This window comes from Piliocolobus tephrosceles, chromosome 14 (assembly GCF_002776525.5).
Source record: "Piliocolobus tephrosceles isolate RC106 chromosome 14, ASM277652v3, whole genome shotgun sequence".
NCBI classification, from domain to species: Eukaryota; Metazoa; Chordata; class Mammalia; order Primates; family Cercopithecidae; genus Piliocolobus; species Piliocolobus tephrosceles.
The window spans coordinates 34,265,322-34,283,349 of NC_045447.1; the positions used below are offsets into that span (position 1 = coordinate 34,265,322).

General features: G+C 36.6%; 1 protein-coding gene across 2 annotated transcripts; it reads right to left on the reverse strand.

Moving 5' to 3' along the window:
- Window positions 1-644: 644 nt before the first annotated feature.
- Window positions 645-13,304, reverse strand: LOC111536822 (protein NipSnap homolog 3A). Of its 2 annotated transcripts, none has more exons than XM_026456272.1 (6): window positions 13,027-13,304; window positions 9,711-9,921; window positions 7,836-7,994; window positions 6,177-6,326; window positions 1,610-1,696; window positions 645-1,521 (listed from the first exon to the last, which is right to left on the reverse strand). In XM_026456272.1, the coding sequence occupies exons 1-6, from the start codon at window positions 13,084-13,086 to the stop codon at window positions 1,445-1,447; spliced, it is 744 nt and encodes a 247-aa protein (XP_026312057.1). In that variant the 5' UTR covers window positions 13,087-13,304; the 3' UTR covers window positions 645-1,444. The 2 variants fall into 2 exon arrangements, with proteins under 2 accessions (XP_026312057.1, XP_026312058.1); XM_026456273.1 differs by lacking the exon at window positions 13,027-13,304 and adding an exon at window positions 12,425-12,913 and having other exon boundaries at window positions 647-1,521.
- Between the last annotated feature and the right edge of the window lie 4,724 nt (window positions 13,305-18,028).

An 18,028-nucleotide genomic window follows, 5' to 3' on the forward strand; every position in this document is an offset into this window, starting at 1 on the left:
TATGTAACAGCACTGTAAAATAGAAATATAAAATAACATAGAAATGTAAAAATAACATAGCTGTAAATATAGATTTCATAGTCTTGGAAGTACCAAATCTACTTTTAATAGGAAACACTCAATTAAAACAAAAATTTAAGTTGTTTATAGGGAAACTCAACCACATCTGTGACAGTACTAAAGAAACTGATTGTGGGGTTAGTGCCATGCAATTTTCTTGAGGTAACAGTATTTACAGTAAAGATGGTAAATTGGTACTGTCTCATTACCTTATAGTAACACAGCAATAGCTTCACAGAAGATAAATATATAAAACTTTTTTTTTTTTTTTTTTTTGAGACGGAGTCTCGCTGCGTCGCCCAGGCTGGAGTGCAGTGGCGCGATCTGGGCTCACTGCAAGCTCCGCCTCCTGGGTTCCCACGCCATTCTCCCACCTCAGTCTCCGAGTAGCTGGGACTACAGGCGCCCACCACCACGCCCAGCTAGTTTTTTGTATTTTTAGTAGAAACGGGGTTTCACCATGTTAGCCAGGATGGTCTTGATCTCCTGACCTCGTGATCCACCTGCCTCGGCCTCCCAAAGTGCTGGGATTACAGGCTTGAGCCACCGCGCCCGGCCAAAACTCTTAATAAAAAGAACCAGAATGTATATGTAGGCTTTTATTAGGGCAAACATTTCCATATCCGTAAAGATTTCATTAAAACGAATGGATGTCTCGAGTATCTTTGTTAAACAGGATCCAAAATGAAGTAAATATTAGTTAAAATTAATTATAAATAAAGACATTTCAGCATATAAACCAACAATCTTTTCTAGATTTTTAATACTAGGACCTAACAGCATCATTTTCCAAGTAAGTGACAAATAACTAATGTGAAAACCGTATTTAATATAGATGTCACAAATGACAATGTGGTTTTCCACAGTAAAGAGATATGTTAATTTTCATGAATGCTATTTGGTATTACAAAATAAATTTTACTGGACAAAAACCAAAAAACAAAAAAAAACAGGAAAACAGACATGATGGAAAGGTTGATAAAATATATTAATAATTTAAAATATTTTTATAAATATAAAATGCTGTCACAAGCATGGAAATATTACCATTATCATTTGAATACAAGAAAATGCTATAAAGCAAAGAGTTGTCAGAATACAGTAGAAGAGATATTCTGAAACAAATGAAGAGTCAAGATCTTAAAAGAGCAACAAGTATTTTTAATGTATGACAAATACTGAAATACCATGGAGAAAGTAAACAGAACTATTTTTTGAAGTGGTAGTTACAAAGCACAGATATAGCCTTCAAAATGCAAGAAACATAGCAAATTACCTTACCACCTCCTTCAAATAAAAGTGAGAACCTCTTGGGAGAATTTAAGCACCATTAGCAGACACATCTTAGAGCAGTTAACGAAATGTTTTGTATTTCAGTAGAAAACTATTTCAATGGTGAAAACGATGTAGGAATCAGAAGCATATTCTGCTGAGATACTAGGTAGTTGACACTTTCCCGAACTGGAAAAACATTTCAGAAAGGCATATAGAGTTACTGACTGAATCACATTTGTTCTAAAAATAATTCATGCCTAGTCAAACAGCTTACCAGCTGCCACAACTCTGGGATCCTCATGGGACTTATGTCTCCCAGCTGCACGACTATCTGCACTCTCGTTCCACCAAAGAACATGAACTGCAGAAACAAACCACAAGTAGTTTCTAAAAAACAGGGCCTTAACAAATAAGAAATAACAGAAAAATGAATCAAACCCATCCTATTCTTTTTGTTTTTTGAGACGGAGCTTCACTCTTGTCACCCAGGCTGGAATGCGGTGGTGCAATCTCAGCTCGCTGCAACATCCGCCTCCTGGGTTCTAGAGATTCTCCTGCCTCAGCCTCTGGAGTAGCTGGGATTACAGGTGCCCACCACCACGTCTAGCTATTTTTTTTTTTTTTTTTTTTTGTATTTTTAGTAGAGATGGGGTTTTGCCATGTTGGGCAGGCTGGTCTTGAACTCCTGAACTCAGGTGATCCGCCCACCTCAGCCTCCCAAAGTGCTGGGATTCAGGCATGAGCCACTGTGCTTGGCCAAAACCATCCTATTCTTTAAATCAAAATAGTGATATCAAAAAGGTAAAACTAAATATGTTACTGATAAGATTTCAGAGGGGTCAGAGACTTGCTAGAGAAATTGATAAATTAATCAAATTGGTTTTGTAGATGAAGAAATAGAAGGCTGGAAAAGGGAAGTACTAAAGTCAAACAGCTAGAGGCACAATCAAGACAAGACTCAAATTTTATAATTTCCTACTATAGTTTCCTTTAATTTTTAAAAAAGCAAAATTATGAGGAAATTGTGTTTACTATTAAAAATTTACAATATACAAAGAAGAAAATTAAAAGTGCATAATGTTAACAGTATAGAGAAAACTTCTATGGAAATTTATTGTATTTCCTTTGGAAAATATGAGTAAAACCAAATCAGGGTCTTATTGTGTACTATAACAACAGATTTAGTAACAGGTTTTTAAAAATCAACAGTATTTTCTATGGCAATATTAATTTTTAATGGTTATATAAATTCCTCCTTACAGAATCAGCAACTTATTATGCCAGCCCCTTACTGTTGACTATTTAGACTATTTCCAATATTTCAGTATTCTATAAAATACTGGAATAAATGTTCTTCTTGTGCAAAATTGCTTATGAAGTTTTTATAATTGTAATATATAAATGTTAGATGTATAGGAAAATGCAGATAAAAAACTGTAATCATTTTATTTTTGGTGTATCTCTTTTATATTTGGTGTATCTCTTCTGTATTTGGTGTATCTCTTTATTTGTGTATATATGTATTTTTATTTTTTAATTTTATTTTTATTTTTGTGGAGACAGGTTCCCACTTTGTTGCCCAGGCTGGTCTCGAACTCCTGGCCTCAAGCAATCCTATTGCCTCGGCATCCCAAAGTGTTGGGATTACAGGCGTGAACCATCATGCCTGGCCTGTATTTTTATATATAGTTGTATATTTATACAAATAAACATATATAAGCATATTTGCTTATGCTTATATAAGTATATGATATGCTGTACATGTATATCGATTTCTGCATTACATATGTATTACATAAAGCTCATACTACATTTCCAATATTTCTTTAATGTAAACAATATTAACATAAACTTCATTTGAGCACAACTATATGTTTATAATAATACTTTCGATGACAACTACTGATGTTTATTGAATGACAACTATGTGTCAGGCCTAGTTTTAAGCATTTTAATGTATTAACTCATTTAATTCTCATAATAATCTAGGTCCTCATAATAATCTATCATTTTATGGATGAAAAAACTAAGGTATGGTGACATTTACTTACCCAAAGTCAAAAAGTAAGTAGTATACCTGGGATTTAAACCCAGGCAGTCTGAATCTGATTATTTCCTTAATATAAAGTAGAATTTAAGTTGAGAGAACTGAAAAGCATGTCTTATATATATATACTTACACACAGTGTATATAGTACACACTGTCCTCCAGAAATGATATACTGATTACCAATTCTCCTAACACTGAGAATGAATTTAAGATGAAAAAGTGTATGAACACACATTTTCAGTAGTTTTTTTTAAAAATAAAAGTTATATGTGTGCAGTATAGAAAATTAAGGTAGAGGCTGGGCATGGTGGCTCACGCCTCTTACCCCGGCCCTTTGGGAGGCCGAGGCAGGCGGATCACCTGGAAGCAGGCGGATCACCTGGGGTCAGGAGTTTGAGACCAGTGTGGTGAAATCCTGTCTCTAATAAAAATACAAAAATTATCTGGGCGTGGTGGCACACACCTGTAATCCCAGCTACTTGGGAGGCTGAGGCAGGAGAATCTCCTGAACCAGGGAGGCGGAGGTTGCAGGGTGCTGAGATCGTATCACTGCACTCCACAGAGCATGGCTCCATCTCAAAAAAAAAAAAAAAAAAAAAAAGAATATTCACATAGAGACTTAACCATTTATTTCACTGAAATATGACTACTATGTATGTTATATACTTTCAAATTTCTTTTCTATATAATTTGGCACACCTATACACATACACACCCAGGCATATTTTCTAGAAGTAATACTGGCAAAAACAATAAAAATAAGGCTTTTATTTGTATTGTCAAATTTTGGGGAAAGATTAAGCTAATATGAACCCTGCACAGTATTTGAGTACTTATTTTTTCCTGACCTAATACTATATCCATGTAAGTATGCCTTTTATTAGGTAAAGAAATGGCATCTCATTATTGTTTTAATATGCATTTTCTTTAATATATATTTAGTAGCCATGTGCATGTCTACTTTTGCATAAATTTTTATTTTTATTTTTGCCTTTGAATTTCATTTATGGGGATTTTCAGGCATCCAGAAAGTTTGAGCCTTTGTATAATAAAATAATAAGTTGATTTTTTTTTTCTTCATAGTTTCTTCATTTGCTTTTGGCTTACAAATATAGTCCCAATCCACATTATTAAATAAATTCATCTACATTTTGTTTCACCAATTTTATGGATTAAAATTTTTTTTCATTAAAATATACAATGCAGCTTGACTTTATTTTCACATATGGTATGAGACAGGCATCTAATAATTTTCATAACAGTTTCTCCTCCATGTATTTTCCAACCTGAATATACATCTATTCTTATATATTCTATTTTCTTATGATAGATTATTACAAGAAGTTGAATTTCTGCATAAAGATGGGTATATTAGGTTTGAGATGTCCATTGGACATAAAGAGATAATAGAAAGGCAATAGGATATTAAGATGAGTCTTTCAAATATTTGTTAGCTGTTCTTAGACATTTATCCTTTCTTTGTTACTTTTTTTTTTTTTTTTTTAAGAGACAGGGTCTTACTATGTCATTCAGAGGCTGGAGTACAGTGGTGCAATCATAGCTCACTGCAGCCTTGAAATCCTGGCTCAACAGATCCTCCCACCTCCACCTCCCAAGTAGCTAGGACTACATGTGTTTACCACCATGCCCAACTAATTCTTAATTTTTTTTTTGTAGAGACAAGCTGTGTTGCCCAGGCTAGTTGCAAACTCCTGGGCTTAAGCAATCCTTCAGCCTCAGCCTCCCAAAAGCGCTGGAATTACAGGTGTGAGCTGCCTCTTCGGCTCTTTTATCCTTTCAGATAAACTTTACAAAAGTTTTTCTGAATTTGCCACAAAAAATCTTGAAATTCTGATTGAAATGTTTTTCAACATTACAAGTTAAATACTCCAAATATGTGTTTTATTAAATAAATATATCCATATATAAACTTACCTCTCTATATATACATATTTACTATATCTCTCTATATAGATACATATAAAACTGCGGTGGAAAATGGGTAAATTTTTATGAGGGGGCTTTAATTTTTATACAAAACATATATTACTTTTTTACTTAGAGATAATCTCCCTACCCCAAGTAATATTATTTTTAAAAAATCAGTAAAAGTACATTCAGAGAAAAAGAAATGATGAAAGTAACAGATTATTTCTTGAGGTTCCTTCATTTTTTTTTTTTTTTTTTTTTGAGATGGAGTTTTGCTCTTGTCACCCAGGCTGGAGTGCAATGACATGACTTTGGCTCATTGCAACCTCCGCTTCCTGGATTCAAGTGATTCTCCTGCCTCAGCCTCCAGAGTAACTGGGATTACAGGCCCCCACCACCATGCCTGGCTAATTTTTTCTATTTTTGGTAGAGATGGGTTTTCACCATGTTTGCCACGCTGGTCTCCAACTCCTGACCTCAGGTGATCTGCCCCCCTTGGCCTCCCAAAGTGCTGGGATTACAGGCCTGAGCCAGGTGATCCGCCCCCCTCGGCCTCCCAAAGTGCTGGGATTACAGGCCTGAGCCACCGTGCCCAGCTGAGGTTCCTTCAGTTTAAAAATTTTAATCACTTTGATGTATCAGGGAAAATAGTTATTCACCATTTGAAAAAGGTTTCATAAGTTAACATTCCACATCAATAAGGAGTAAAACAGATTTTCTCAATTTTAAAAATTACAAAAAACTAAACATTTGGCAATAAATAATAAAATATACTCTATAATGAGAAAGAGAGAGAAACTGACCCAAGGAACTTAGGTCACAATATATATTACAATTTCATATAAGAAATGGACAACTGTACCTCTGTTAAGTGCTCCGTACTCTGTGTGGAACACTCCAACTAGTTTTGTGTAGCCTAGATTGACGTGAGCATGAACTGCCCTTTTAAATGCATCACCCCACAGAGCTGGCCCACCAGGTTTCATCTGAAAAGTGGCCAGTTCATAGACTCCTGCAATAGGGAGAAAAATAATTTTTCAGAAAACATTCAAGCAATATCTAATCACGTTTCTAAGTGAAAAGTCTTTCACTATCTACACACACAGATTTGGAGGATGAGACATGCATATGTATTATGTAGACATGTTTATTATATTTGCACTGTCTTTCTTTGCTTTTATGCTTAGAAAGTCCTTGCCCACGTTTAAGAGTGAGTTGTTATGCTTAATCATACAGATGACAAAGAAAAAGAACTGGAAGCTATTATAAACTATTATCTAAAATATTTTTAATCGATAAAATTTGTTAAAAAACTGTTGAGAATGTATAATGAAATAGAATTTTGAGCTGCATGAGTCTATGCTTTTAGAAAATAAAAGAATAAAAGAAGAATTTTCCAATCTATATTTTCATTCTTTCCAATTTCCACTATGTTTTTCTTCATATAATTTCTCCCTATAAGTTTCCATTTTTAACAGGAACAGCAAAGGAAAGAGTGGACCCGAAGTGATGTCTCTGAATTTTGGAGGAAAAAAAAACAAACCTAAAGAGATGGTTTTATTTGTCCTAAATATCCAGGTAAATACTTGAAAAGTATTGTACACTTTGGACAAAAGTATAGGGCTGGTGGAGAGAAAGAAACTGGGACAAGTAGGAAAAACATGCAAAAATTAGAAAAACATGCAAAAATTTCCAAGCAATGCTGTACACAGAGGAGGAGAACCAAGATTTGACACTGTCAGAGGAGTGAACTATTTTATTTAGATAGTACTGAGAACTGAGGGGACATCTAAGTAGGTAAAGATCCAAAGAGTTTGTAAATTTTTTGTAACCTAAATATACTACAAAGTTGGGAATAATGGGGGAAGTAAAATAACATTTAAATGAGTTTATGCTTTTCTAATCTGACCTTTGTTTAAAACTGGATTGAGGTAACAGTTTCTTTAAGTCAGCAAGAAGTGAAATCAGCAAGAAGACAAATCTTAAGCAATTACTTTCAAACTGAGAAACAAGAAAGAAGACAAAAAAGTTAGACTAAAGTAATATAGCTTGGCAGTTTCACTTAATCTGTTTCCCCCAAATAGTCAATGTTATAAGCAAAGCTGTATTTAATGATTTAAGATTAGTTATAATTTATGGAAATACTTTTACATTATTTAAAGATCATATTATTTTAAAATTATGGCAAAACTTCATATGCTATCCCTTACCTATCAACACGTTCCCTTCTCCCAGTGCACAAATTCTCAACTTCTACTGACCATGTCAGCTTTTTCTATAACACAGTTAAGCTTACAAATCTGCAAGGTCTCAATCTGAAAAATATCTCATTATTTTATGCTCATTTTTTTAAAGGATGGGGTAAGAGCTCCCATTTATTTTTACCTCAACAATCACTGTATGTTCCTATATAAAACAAAGGATTAATTTTATTTTTTTCCAAAGGAACTTCAGTTTATATCACTTAAGTTCTTTAGTATTTTGTTCATCAAAACTCAGTGACTAAGAAGGAAGGACTTACCCTCTTTTGGAGGTTTTTCTATTTTGCACCATGGTACCAGATAAGTAATCTCACTCTCTTGTTTATCAATGAGAGCCAAATTTGGAATGAGAAATTGTTCTTGCCATTCCTTATCTTTGGCCAAGGCTTTCCGAACTTCAGTTCGATGAGCAAAATTATCTGTGGGAAGAAAAGAATAAGGAAAAATAAAAAAATTCAGTTTTAAATCACCTGTACTTTGCTGGGTTTCATTCAAATCAGCAATGGTCATTGATGCCATATAAGAACCTTGTGTTAGGCCTTTGGCAACACCAACTAAACAGATGTGACCATCTGCCCTGAAGTTGCTCAAGGACAAAAAGGGCAGCAGAAATGCAAACTAATTGTAATGTCACATAATAGGCTTTATAGACTTGTCCACGTAGTAGGCAGTTTTGTGAATTAGGTTAAGTTATTGAATCTTTCTGTGCCTCAGTTTCTGTGAAATTGAGATAAGATATCTACCTCCAGGGCTGTATGAGGATTAAATTAACACATGAAAAGAGTTTAGAACAGTGGTTGGCACCTAATTAATACTCAGTATATATGAACTATTCTTACTTGATTGAGGCACTTAACTACAGTGCTGGTTTAGAGAAAGACTGTTTTCCTTTGGTGGTGGTGGGTAGTCAAGTCCAGATACACCCTGAATCAAATTTAATGAGTGAAGTTAAAACACCTTGAATCAAATTTAACATGAGTGAAGTTAAACTGTACTTTTTAAGCCTCTTCTCCTTTGAACAAATAGATTTCAAAGAAATAATGCTGATTCTCTTATTGTCATCCATTCTTTCTCCCCAGCACTTATTTTTCTTCTATTTAAGTTACCCAAACAGTTATATACATTTGCCAACATATGGGCCTAGTACTATATTTACTGTTAGGACCTCATAATACTAATGGTAAGAGAGTTTCATATGGTTTACATTGGGATAAGGAAGAATACCTATCTTACAACTTAAGTGAGGTATATCAGAACTTAGTTTTTTTAAATGGGCTGTGATACAATTTGTACCACATCTAAAGCATAAATTGTATTTTAATGAGGCTTTTTCTCTTATAACAGGGAAAAATCCTAAACCAAACACTAAATGAAATTATTAAAAATTCTTGAGGTATCATCAAGTTCTGATGTAGACACTGGAGTAACAAGCATTCTGAGCATTCTTATAACTTATTCTCCTTCCTCTACTAAACCAGGCGTAGGTTAGTTTCAACACAGGAAGAACTCTCCCTCATTCCTTTTCTTTTACCTCCCTAGAGTAGTGTAACAGTGAATTTTTCAAAACTCTGGGGTACAGATATGAAACAAATGTGGTCTGTAAACATAACAGAATTATTAAATCTCAGAGTTCAGTAAGGACTGAAAGTTAACCATCATCCCCTATAAACCTCCATATTCGTAAAGTCCCTTAAATGGTTGAATTATTTCTGCTAAAATACTGATATACAGTCCCCTAGCTTCAAAAAAAGAAAAGGTACTTCTCCTTTTCTTTTGTGATCTTAACCCACTTGGACTTTAAAAATTGCTGCTTTAAATTTTTCATGAACTATCTTTACAGCAAACCATTTTAACATTTTTCTGAAGTGTAAAGTTTAGATCTCAATTTTATGGCTTGATACATGAGACGCCACGTCTTCCAATTTATAATATAATATAATGTAATGTTTAAGCAAGGGGTTAGAGGTATACCACTGGGAAGAATAAGAACTGAATTTACTTTTTTGGTATTGCTTTTCAAAAGTCTTAGTTAACCTGTATGTATCTATAATAATATAGATCCAAGAACTAAGTTTTATGTTACATTTAACAGAATGAAAATCTATACTGAACACTAAAACTGGATGACTCTTTACCATACTTCCAAATATGAAACACTTTATTCATTCTGCCCCCAAATTCTACGCTCCAGAATCCAACCAATTCAGAGTGAGCTGTCCGAAGATGAGCGTTTTTCTTAAAATTTTCCAGGAACTCATTCATCTTTGAGGGTTTAAGGTAATAAGTACGAAATTCATAGAATGTTCCATCGTATTGTCTGGGTCCTGTAGCAAAAGATGAGCACACCTGAAGAAGATAAGACAAATGTAAATACCTTGAGAAGAAAGGATTCATTATACGGTGTTAAAACTAAATCTGAGTCTGGTACAAGGGACATTCATAGACTCGTTACTCAAGTTTGTACTTCTGTTGTCAATTCTCAGTATGTTACTCATGGAGGGTGTCCAGGTTCTTGGTGTTTGAACAAAGAACTGGACAAAACGCACAAACAAAGCAAGGAAAGAATTCAGTAACAAAAGCAGAGATTTACTGAAAATGAAAGCACACTCCACAGGGTAGGAGTGGGCCTGAGCAAGTGGCTCAGGAGCCCTGGTTACAGAATTTTCTGGGGTTTCAGTACCCTCTAGAGGTGTCCCATTGGTTACTTGGTGTAAGTCATATATAAATGAAGAGGATGATGTAAAGTTACAAAGTCATTTACTCTGTGTACAGCCTAGGTAAATGAAAATGATATTTCTTGTCATAGCTGAAGTGTTTTAGTTCTAGGAAGTCCTTAGGTTCCCTGCCTCGAGGCCCTATTCTCCTGCCTCCCATATACATTTGTTTACATAGAGGCGTCAATAAAGACAACTACTCTTAAATATGCTGAGTGTATGTTACTGTTTCCTAGTGGGGGTTCACTGTCAACTTTAGCCACTTTTTCAGAAATTGCTCATAAGAAGGCGCTGAGATCTTAATGGTACTTCTTTATCCAAGAACTACAATTAGGATTCTAACAAATTTACAAAAGTTTTCCTATTAGCCAATATTGCATCTTTAGTCAAGTGCATATGTGTTACAGTTATGCACATCAAAGAACTTTATTAACTATGCAAGTAACTTTTTGCAGGCATAATGAAAAAAAATGTTTACTAGCAGAAAACTCCTTTAGGTTCTTGAAAAAAATGGAAATTACAATTCAGGTCAAAGTATTTCCTAAATGCAATGAAGTAAACCACTGATCAAAAATAGGACTGGAATGTAACTAATGCAACAAAAAGCTCTGACCAATCCAATTGTATTCTAATATAGTGGTAGAACATGAATGCTGAGAAAAAAAATTCAGAGTCAAAATTTTCTGATTATTAGTTTCTAATTACGATGCAATGTGAACAACATTTAATGAATCCAATTATACCACATTGATGAAAATATCACTTAAGAACCATTAATTCCTTTTGTAATAGTCATACACTCATTGTAAATTTCTAATTTGTGTTCTGGTTGAACTTTCTGTAAGAAATACCTCACCAAAGGTTATCCTCTATGTAGGTATCTATGTGTAATATGTATACACACACACCCCCACATATATATATATATACACATGCATGGTATACACACAGGCACTCGTGATATTCTTATAAATCCATCTTATGTAAGTTTGATTAGCATATGCCACTTCCTGAAGTTGATTACACCGGAATAATCTATTAAGACAGTTTTGATACCTACAAAGCTATGGACAAATTAGGGCTTATCTAGCCAGTATGTCTGTTTGAAAGCAGTAGGCTTTTGCTCCGATATATTTGTTTACAAAATTCAAAATTATGTAACTGTGTATGATAAGGCTTAATGATAATTATCTAGAGTTAATTCTGTTCATTTGAGCAATAAGAATATAACTCATATCTGAGTTATATTCTGATTGCTCAAATGACTAAGCCTACCAACAAAAACAACTGCAGCTGCCCCTGACTTTCATGGACACTCTTTTTGTGCTTTTAAACCAAACTCTAGTAACCATGTTGGTAGAGAAACAAGTGCTTAGTATCCATAATTTCAAAATTATTATAATAAAATATATCAGGAGATAGGCCAATGGGGCATTTGTGACAACTGAATTTCAGGTTGATTCGAGGAATTTGTATTTGGAGGATAACATAGTTGATCAAAGGTACACATTTTTACAATTTTTGGCAGTATTAATATATAGTAGGGAACCTACAGTGAGAGAGAGAGAGGTGTGGACAGGTAGTGCCAGAGAAGGAAGACCGCAGGGGAGCAGGATATGGTGGGGGACCCGGATGGGAGTTGAGAATTTTGCTGCAGGGATGACTTTTAACTACTAGGGCAGAAGTCATGAGTCGTCCATTCTCCCTTATCTCCAAGTTAGGGATCATTCCCACCAGCAACGACCTCCACTTCCCTTACAAGAGAACAACTGATGGACATTTTTAAAAACTCAAAGTTTAGAATCATGCCGTAAGGATGTAATTCCTGGCCCTGCGCCACTGGAGAATCATTAGGGTAAAGACTGCATTGTTAATCCGGGTTGAGTGGACATGAGCTGCTCTTCTTTAGTGTTCCTCAGTCTGTCTCTAGGATAGGTTAATCCCCTTCCTATCCTGCCCCTTCATAAAGGAGTAAAGTCCTACACGTGAAAAGGAAAATAAATTTCTAGGTTGGAGCCACAGAATAGGCCACTCCCGAAAGTTAGGGCAGAATCACAAGCTCCATTTTGTCCGTTTCTCATCTAAGGTTAAAAGAGTCTGTCATCGTCCTATCTGATAGGAGGCTCCGGTCCCACCTGGTTGAGGGAGCGGCCACACGGAGCGCGGGTGGCGGGCAGGGTCCAGCCCCACCGGGACCCTGGGCCTCTTTTCAAGGGTCTCTGCGAAATGCTCGGAAGTTGTGTTTCATTTAAAAGGGGGCGGCCGGTTCCGTTGCGAGCGGCTGGTTGGCAATTCCCTCCCCTCCTTCAAGCTGATGTCTAGAGAGGGCGGAGGCTTGGAAAGCCACAACTCCACCGACGGATCGACAGCGCCAGGTGACAACGTGGGAGCGCTCCCTGGGCCGCAGTCGCGACGTAGCTGGGCGGCAAAAACGCAGCAGCGGCGCCATGGGAGTGTCCCGGTGGATGTGGCAGCCAGGCTAGAAAAGCCCTCTTACTGCGACTGCCCGCGAGACGACCCCGGCTAGGGGTATACCCCTAGCAGCGGCCTCCTGCTCACGTGCGTCCCGGGGACCACCGTCTCAGGGTTCCCGGGCTCGCGCTAGAGCCTCGGCGGCGGCGCGGTACCCGAAGTCTGGGCGAGTGTGGCGGAGAGCGCATGCGCATGACTCGTACCATCCCGGAACAACCCCTGCCCTCCCCTCGGGTGAAGGATTGGGCGCCCCCGCGGCGGGTACCTGAGGCGCCAGCGTTCGTGAGGCCAGCACTCGAGTCAGGGCGCTTCTGAGGACGAGCATGGCGCGGCTTCGGCGCTGAGAAAAGCAGCCAGTGGTGTCCTTTCTGAGACTCCTCTGAAGGTTTCCCGAGTGGAAAGGAGCGGCTCCTGGACCATTGGCAGACGCAGGCTGGGGCGGGGCTCTGCGGGGTCAGCTCCACCCGGGCGCGGGAGGCGCGGCGTTCCAGTAGCTTGTTGCCTTTGTCCCCTGCGCTGAGCGTTGGTCCCCCTTGGTTTCCTGAAACGTTCTTGCCCCAAACGTTAGAGGTGATGTTAGAATTAACTGAAGGTTCGGATCGTTCCTGCTCCAACTTTCTGGGCCGTCACCTCATTCGCTCCAATGCTCAGTTGTGTAGATTGGTAAATGTGCGGGGGTTGTGGGGTGTGTTGTCCGTGGAGAAGGAAGGAGAGGTGTTGAGTGCGTGCGTGTGCAGTGCTTTGTATTTAAACTCGTGGAGGTTTTTTCTTAAGTTTTAGATGTTGTGATAGACGTGTTATTTGAGCCTGATCTCTCTGCAATAAATGTGTTCTCCATCTTACAAGGCTGTTAATAAAGATTTAGATTAAATTTTCCACGAACTCAGAGAAATGGCAGCCCCGAGCCTGATATAGAAAAGTCAAAGTTAAACATACCCTAGTCTAGTCCTCCCAGTCCGGGAGTATTAGTTCCCAGAGTAACCACCTTTCAACATTTTAAGCTGTTTCATTTAATGCTTGTTTCCGTATTTTCTGCTGTTTCTTGCATTTTCAGTTATGGATAGTATGTGTTGACTTCCTTCTGTGACAGATGAGGATTTATGTCTGTCTCATAGATGCCACTGCCCCCAAATTCACTTGTCATCCTGCATCTAATAGTGCTTACGTTAATTTACAATAATTAATTACATTATTTACAGTAATCTATATTAATGTTTATTCTTGCTAATAATTACATTATTGTACACATTAATGTAATATTGCTTACATCATGAGGACTAGGTAGGTATTGTATTGGTTGTGCCTTGTGGAAGAGCTTTGGAATTGTCTGTTCACAGGAAGGGAGGCTTTTTAAAATTAGTTATTACGGAAGGGTTGCCTCAGTTTTTCTAGAAGAGAGACAGCCATTTGTAACCATGCAAGACTAAAGAAATCATTTGGATCAGATCTGTAGGAGTAAATTATTTTATTAGACCTTTTTTTAACCCTGTAATTGCCAATCCATTTATTTATTCAACAGATATTTACTAAATTCCTTCCATGTTCCAGGCACTTTTCCAGAAACGGGTACAGAATTGAGCAAAATTCAAAGTCCTGTCCTCTTGGAACATCCAGGTTGGAGGAAACAGATAAATAAATGAAGAGTAAATATATCAGGGCTTGTCAAATAATATAAAGAAAAATACAGTAAGATACGAATAATAAAAGTGCTAGTGGAATTCTAAAAGTGCTTAGGATTCTAGCTATTGACCTGAATATTTAGGATTTAGGCTTCTTCATACTACTCCCTCAATATACACTTTCCTTCCTGCATCTATTGATGTTTACATTAAAAGTATGTTTTGGGGTGAGAAAAAAATATTAAAAGCACTGTAAGCACAGGTGAATCTCTTCAAATAGTGGGCTTCACTGTGAGGTGATCTGACCTGGGTATTTCATTGAAGGCTGTATCCCCTCCCCCATACTGTTATCTGCAAGTTATTTATCTGTGTAGTCGGTGTTGGGGACGGGAAACTTCCAGTATCCTATCTGTGTGGGAAAAGCCTTGCTGCCAGTTTCCTGAGGCTGAGGAGGGAAGAAAGTCAGAACACTCAGCATTTGATAGTATCTTTTAACTATATGTTAATTAGGGTAGACTAACTCTTGCAAATCAACACACAAAAAAGTGTATTATTACTCAAACACTATAGGGTTTTATTTTTTTATAAGAATACAAAGTGGGTTTTTCTAGTTGGCAGGTAGCTCTTCTATACACAGTAAATTAGGGAGCCAGGCTTCTACCCTGTGACTTTGCCATTCCCTAGTCTCATCATAAACTGCATCCATCCAGCAGAAAGATACAGGGAACTTCCAAGAGGAAAAATACAGATTTGGGCAAAATTCATGGCTACAATTTGGAGATGGCTAAACATTGTCAAGTGCTACTAAGTAGCTAAAATATTCTCCTATTCGCTTTCTCACAGGTTTTAAATATCGTCAAAATACTGTGAGTTAAGCTTTATCTCTGTTTTGTCAATGAGAAACGTGAAGTCCGAAGAGAGAATTTTCTCAGGTTCATTGCTACAAAGTGGCACAGACTTTGAAGCCCAATTGTAAAACCAGTTCAGTTTACCATTTATTATTAAAAGATATGTGATTATTAAGGTAATTTTAGATTTGTAGTGGAAAATAGCTTTTAGACAGAATAAAATGTAATGTTCTGTGGCTACTTTAAAAAACAGCCCTAAACTGCCTGGAAAATGTATAGGATAAATATTTTGAAAATTATTGTTGCATATCCTGATATTCTGACAAATAGTCCAAAGGATACATAATTCAAAGCTAGAAAAATCATACCAAAAAGCTAGATTATTAAAATAGGCTCATATGATATAGAGTAACTGGGTAGTTATTTTGGATTGGATAGACAGAGATGACCTAAGAAGGTGACATCAAGCATTTATCATAGGTACAAAAGTGTACATGAGATATCTGTACACTTTAAAGAAGAATAATAACGTGAATATCTGTGCTCTTTCCACAAGGCTTAAGAAAAAGGGTATTGCCAGCAACTCAGAAGCTCAATATATGTTAATTCCTGACCACATTCTTCTTACCACCGTCTCCTCCAATTCCCTCAAGTAACCATGATCCCAAATTTTGTGTTACTACGTTGATTTTTTTCTGAAATAATTCAACTACATTTGTATATAACTCTAAAGAGTATATTGCTTTGGTTTGCCTGTTTTAGATTGTTTATTAACTAATTTTATTATTTTGTTACATAATTGTTGTAACTTTAGGATTTTGCAAATCACCCACATTAATGCAGTTGTAATAATTCACATCCCTTTTATATACTATTCTATTACATGAAAATACCTTGTTGTTTTGTCCATCTGATTATTATAAACAAAGCTGTTTGAATTTATTCACAGATGTCTCCTGGTTCTGCCAGAAGAATTTCTCTAGGGCAGGTATTACTGACCTTTTTCTGTGTCTTAAAGCCCTTTCAAAATCTTGTGAGCCTATGGACCCCAAATGTTTTTAAATGTGTAACAAATACATAGGGTTGCAAAGAAAACAAATACAGTGAAAAAAACTTGAACTAGAATAATCAAAATACAAAAAACAAATATGAAAAATTGAACTAGAATAATGAAATATAAAAGAAAAATTTTAAAAAAGAAATAGACATGCTTCTTTATTTGGGCACTAAATAACAGTATCTAATGGTAGGGGTAAAAGACGTAATTTTGAAGTAGTGATAAGTGTGGAAGAAATTTTTGTGTATTTGCAACAACTATAAATGGAATTTGACGTTATCTATGATATTTATTGGTTACAAAGTCACAGGTCCTGCTAATATTGTAGTTTGCTGCCTACCTTTATAAACAAAGGAAATGGTTAATTTTAGTTAGAAGTTAGTGCCAATATTGGGAGGCCGAGACGGGTGGATCACGAGGTCAGGAGATCGAGACCATCCTGGTCTACACGGTGAAACCCCGTCTCTACTAAAAATCCAAAAAGCTAGCCGGGCGAGATGGCGGGCGCCTGTACTTCCAGCTATTCGGGAGGCTGAGGCAGGAGAATGGCGTGAACCCGGGAGGCGGAGCTTGTAGTGAGCCGAGATCGCGCCACTGCACTCCAGCCTGGGCGACTGAGCGAGACTCCGTCTCAAAAAAAAAAAAAAAAAAAAAAAAAAAAAAAGAAGGAAGTTAGTGCCAATAAAGACAGAACTGTTAGCCAACTTATCAGACCCTCTGAATTCTATTCATAGATTCACTCAGGATCTGTATACTGGAGATTACAAATCACTACTCTGGATTACATACCCAGGAGTGGAATTGCTGGGTAATCAGTGATGTACATATTCATCTTTACTAAATAGTGCTAGACTGTTTGATAGCAGTGTATTAGGTTTTCCTGATCAATTTTTTATTATTGCCCATCTGGTCTGATGAGTGTGAAGATGCATTTTTTTTTTTACCTTTCATAACAAATAGGTATCCATTGAAAGGTGGTGGAAATCGTATGAGGTGAGCAAAGGAAACAATCTACTTGGTGGTGTTCCTGCTTGGTTTTTTTCAAAGGTCAGACTTACGCAGAAGCAAGCAGGTAGACCCAATTCTGTCCCAACCGAATAGGCCAGGTAGTGCCAATGGTGGCCCAACTGAATAGTAGGGCAGTAGCTCTACATGTAAACTCTAGATGCTTATATTCTGGTACTACATCCCTGGGTATACTTTCTTTTGGTGCTTTATTATTCTGCAGCCACTAGATGGTGGCGTAGACTCACTTTTCCTTCATTAGACGTCAACTGTGTGCATATGTCTATTTCTGTTACTTTTGAGTTCCTGTAATGTAAGTTACAGGTATTTATAGAGTGGACTTAACGTAGTTTTTTTTGTGTGTGATACTGGATTGTGTATAGAAGAAAAATTTCTGTAAAGGCAGGTTACTACTAATAATAAAGGGGGTCAATAAAAAGTAATAAAAATACAAATCAGTGTTTTTCAGTTTTCTTTAAAAAGAGACCTAAAATATCACCAAATATTTGTTAAGCACCTGTTGTATGTTGAACATTGAATTAAATGCCTTAATGAAGAAAAAAGAAAAAACCACCACTGCTTCCTTCTTTCTGAGGTGGTCAGCTTGTCTTGATATTTATTAGTCTCTTTTCAACTAGAGTTCTTAGAGTAAATAGCAGTAAAGACTTGTGAATAGCTAAATATTTAAATATACTAGAAATTTATTCAAATTTTTTCTATTTATAAAGTATTTTTATT

What these genes read in the sequence shown, in the direction of transcription:
- LOC111536822 (XM_026456272.1), bottom strand. Translation starts at nt 13,086, where the DNA reads ATGCTCGTCCTCAGAAGCGCCCTGACTCGAGTGCTGGCCTCACGAACG. An exon ending in AGAAAAACCTCCAAAAGAGG is followed by an intron (nt 6,327 to 7,835) that starts GTAAGTCCTTCC and finishes TCCCTATTGCAG; the next exon opens with GAGTCTATGAACTGGCCACT. An exon ending in TCCCAGAGTTGTGGCAGCTG is followed by an intron (nt 1,522 to 1,609) that starts GTAAGCTGTTTG and finishes ATGTTTTTCCAG; the next exon opens with TTCGGGAAAGTGTCAACTAC.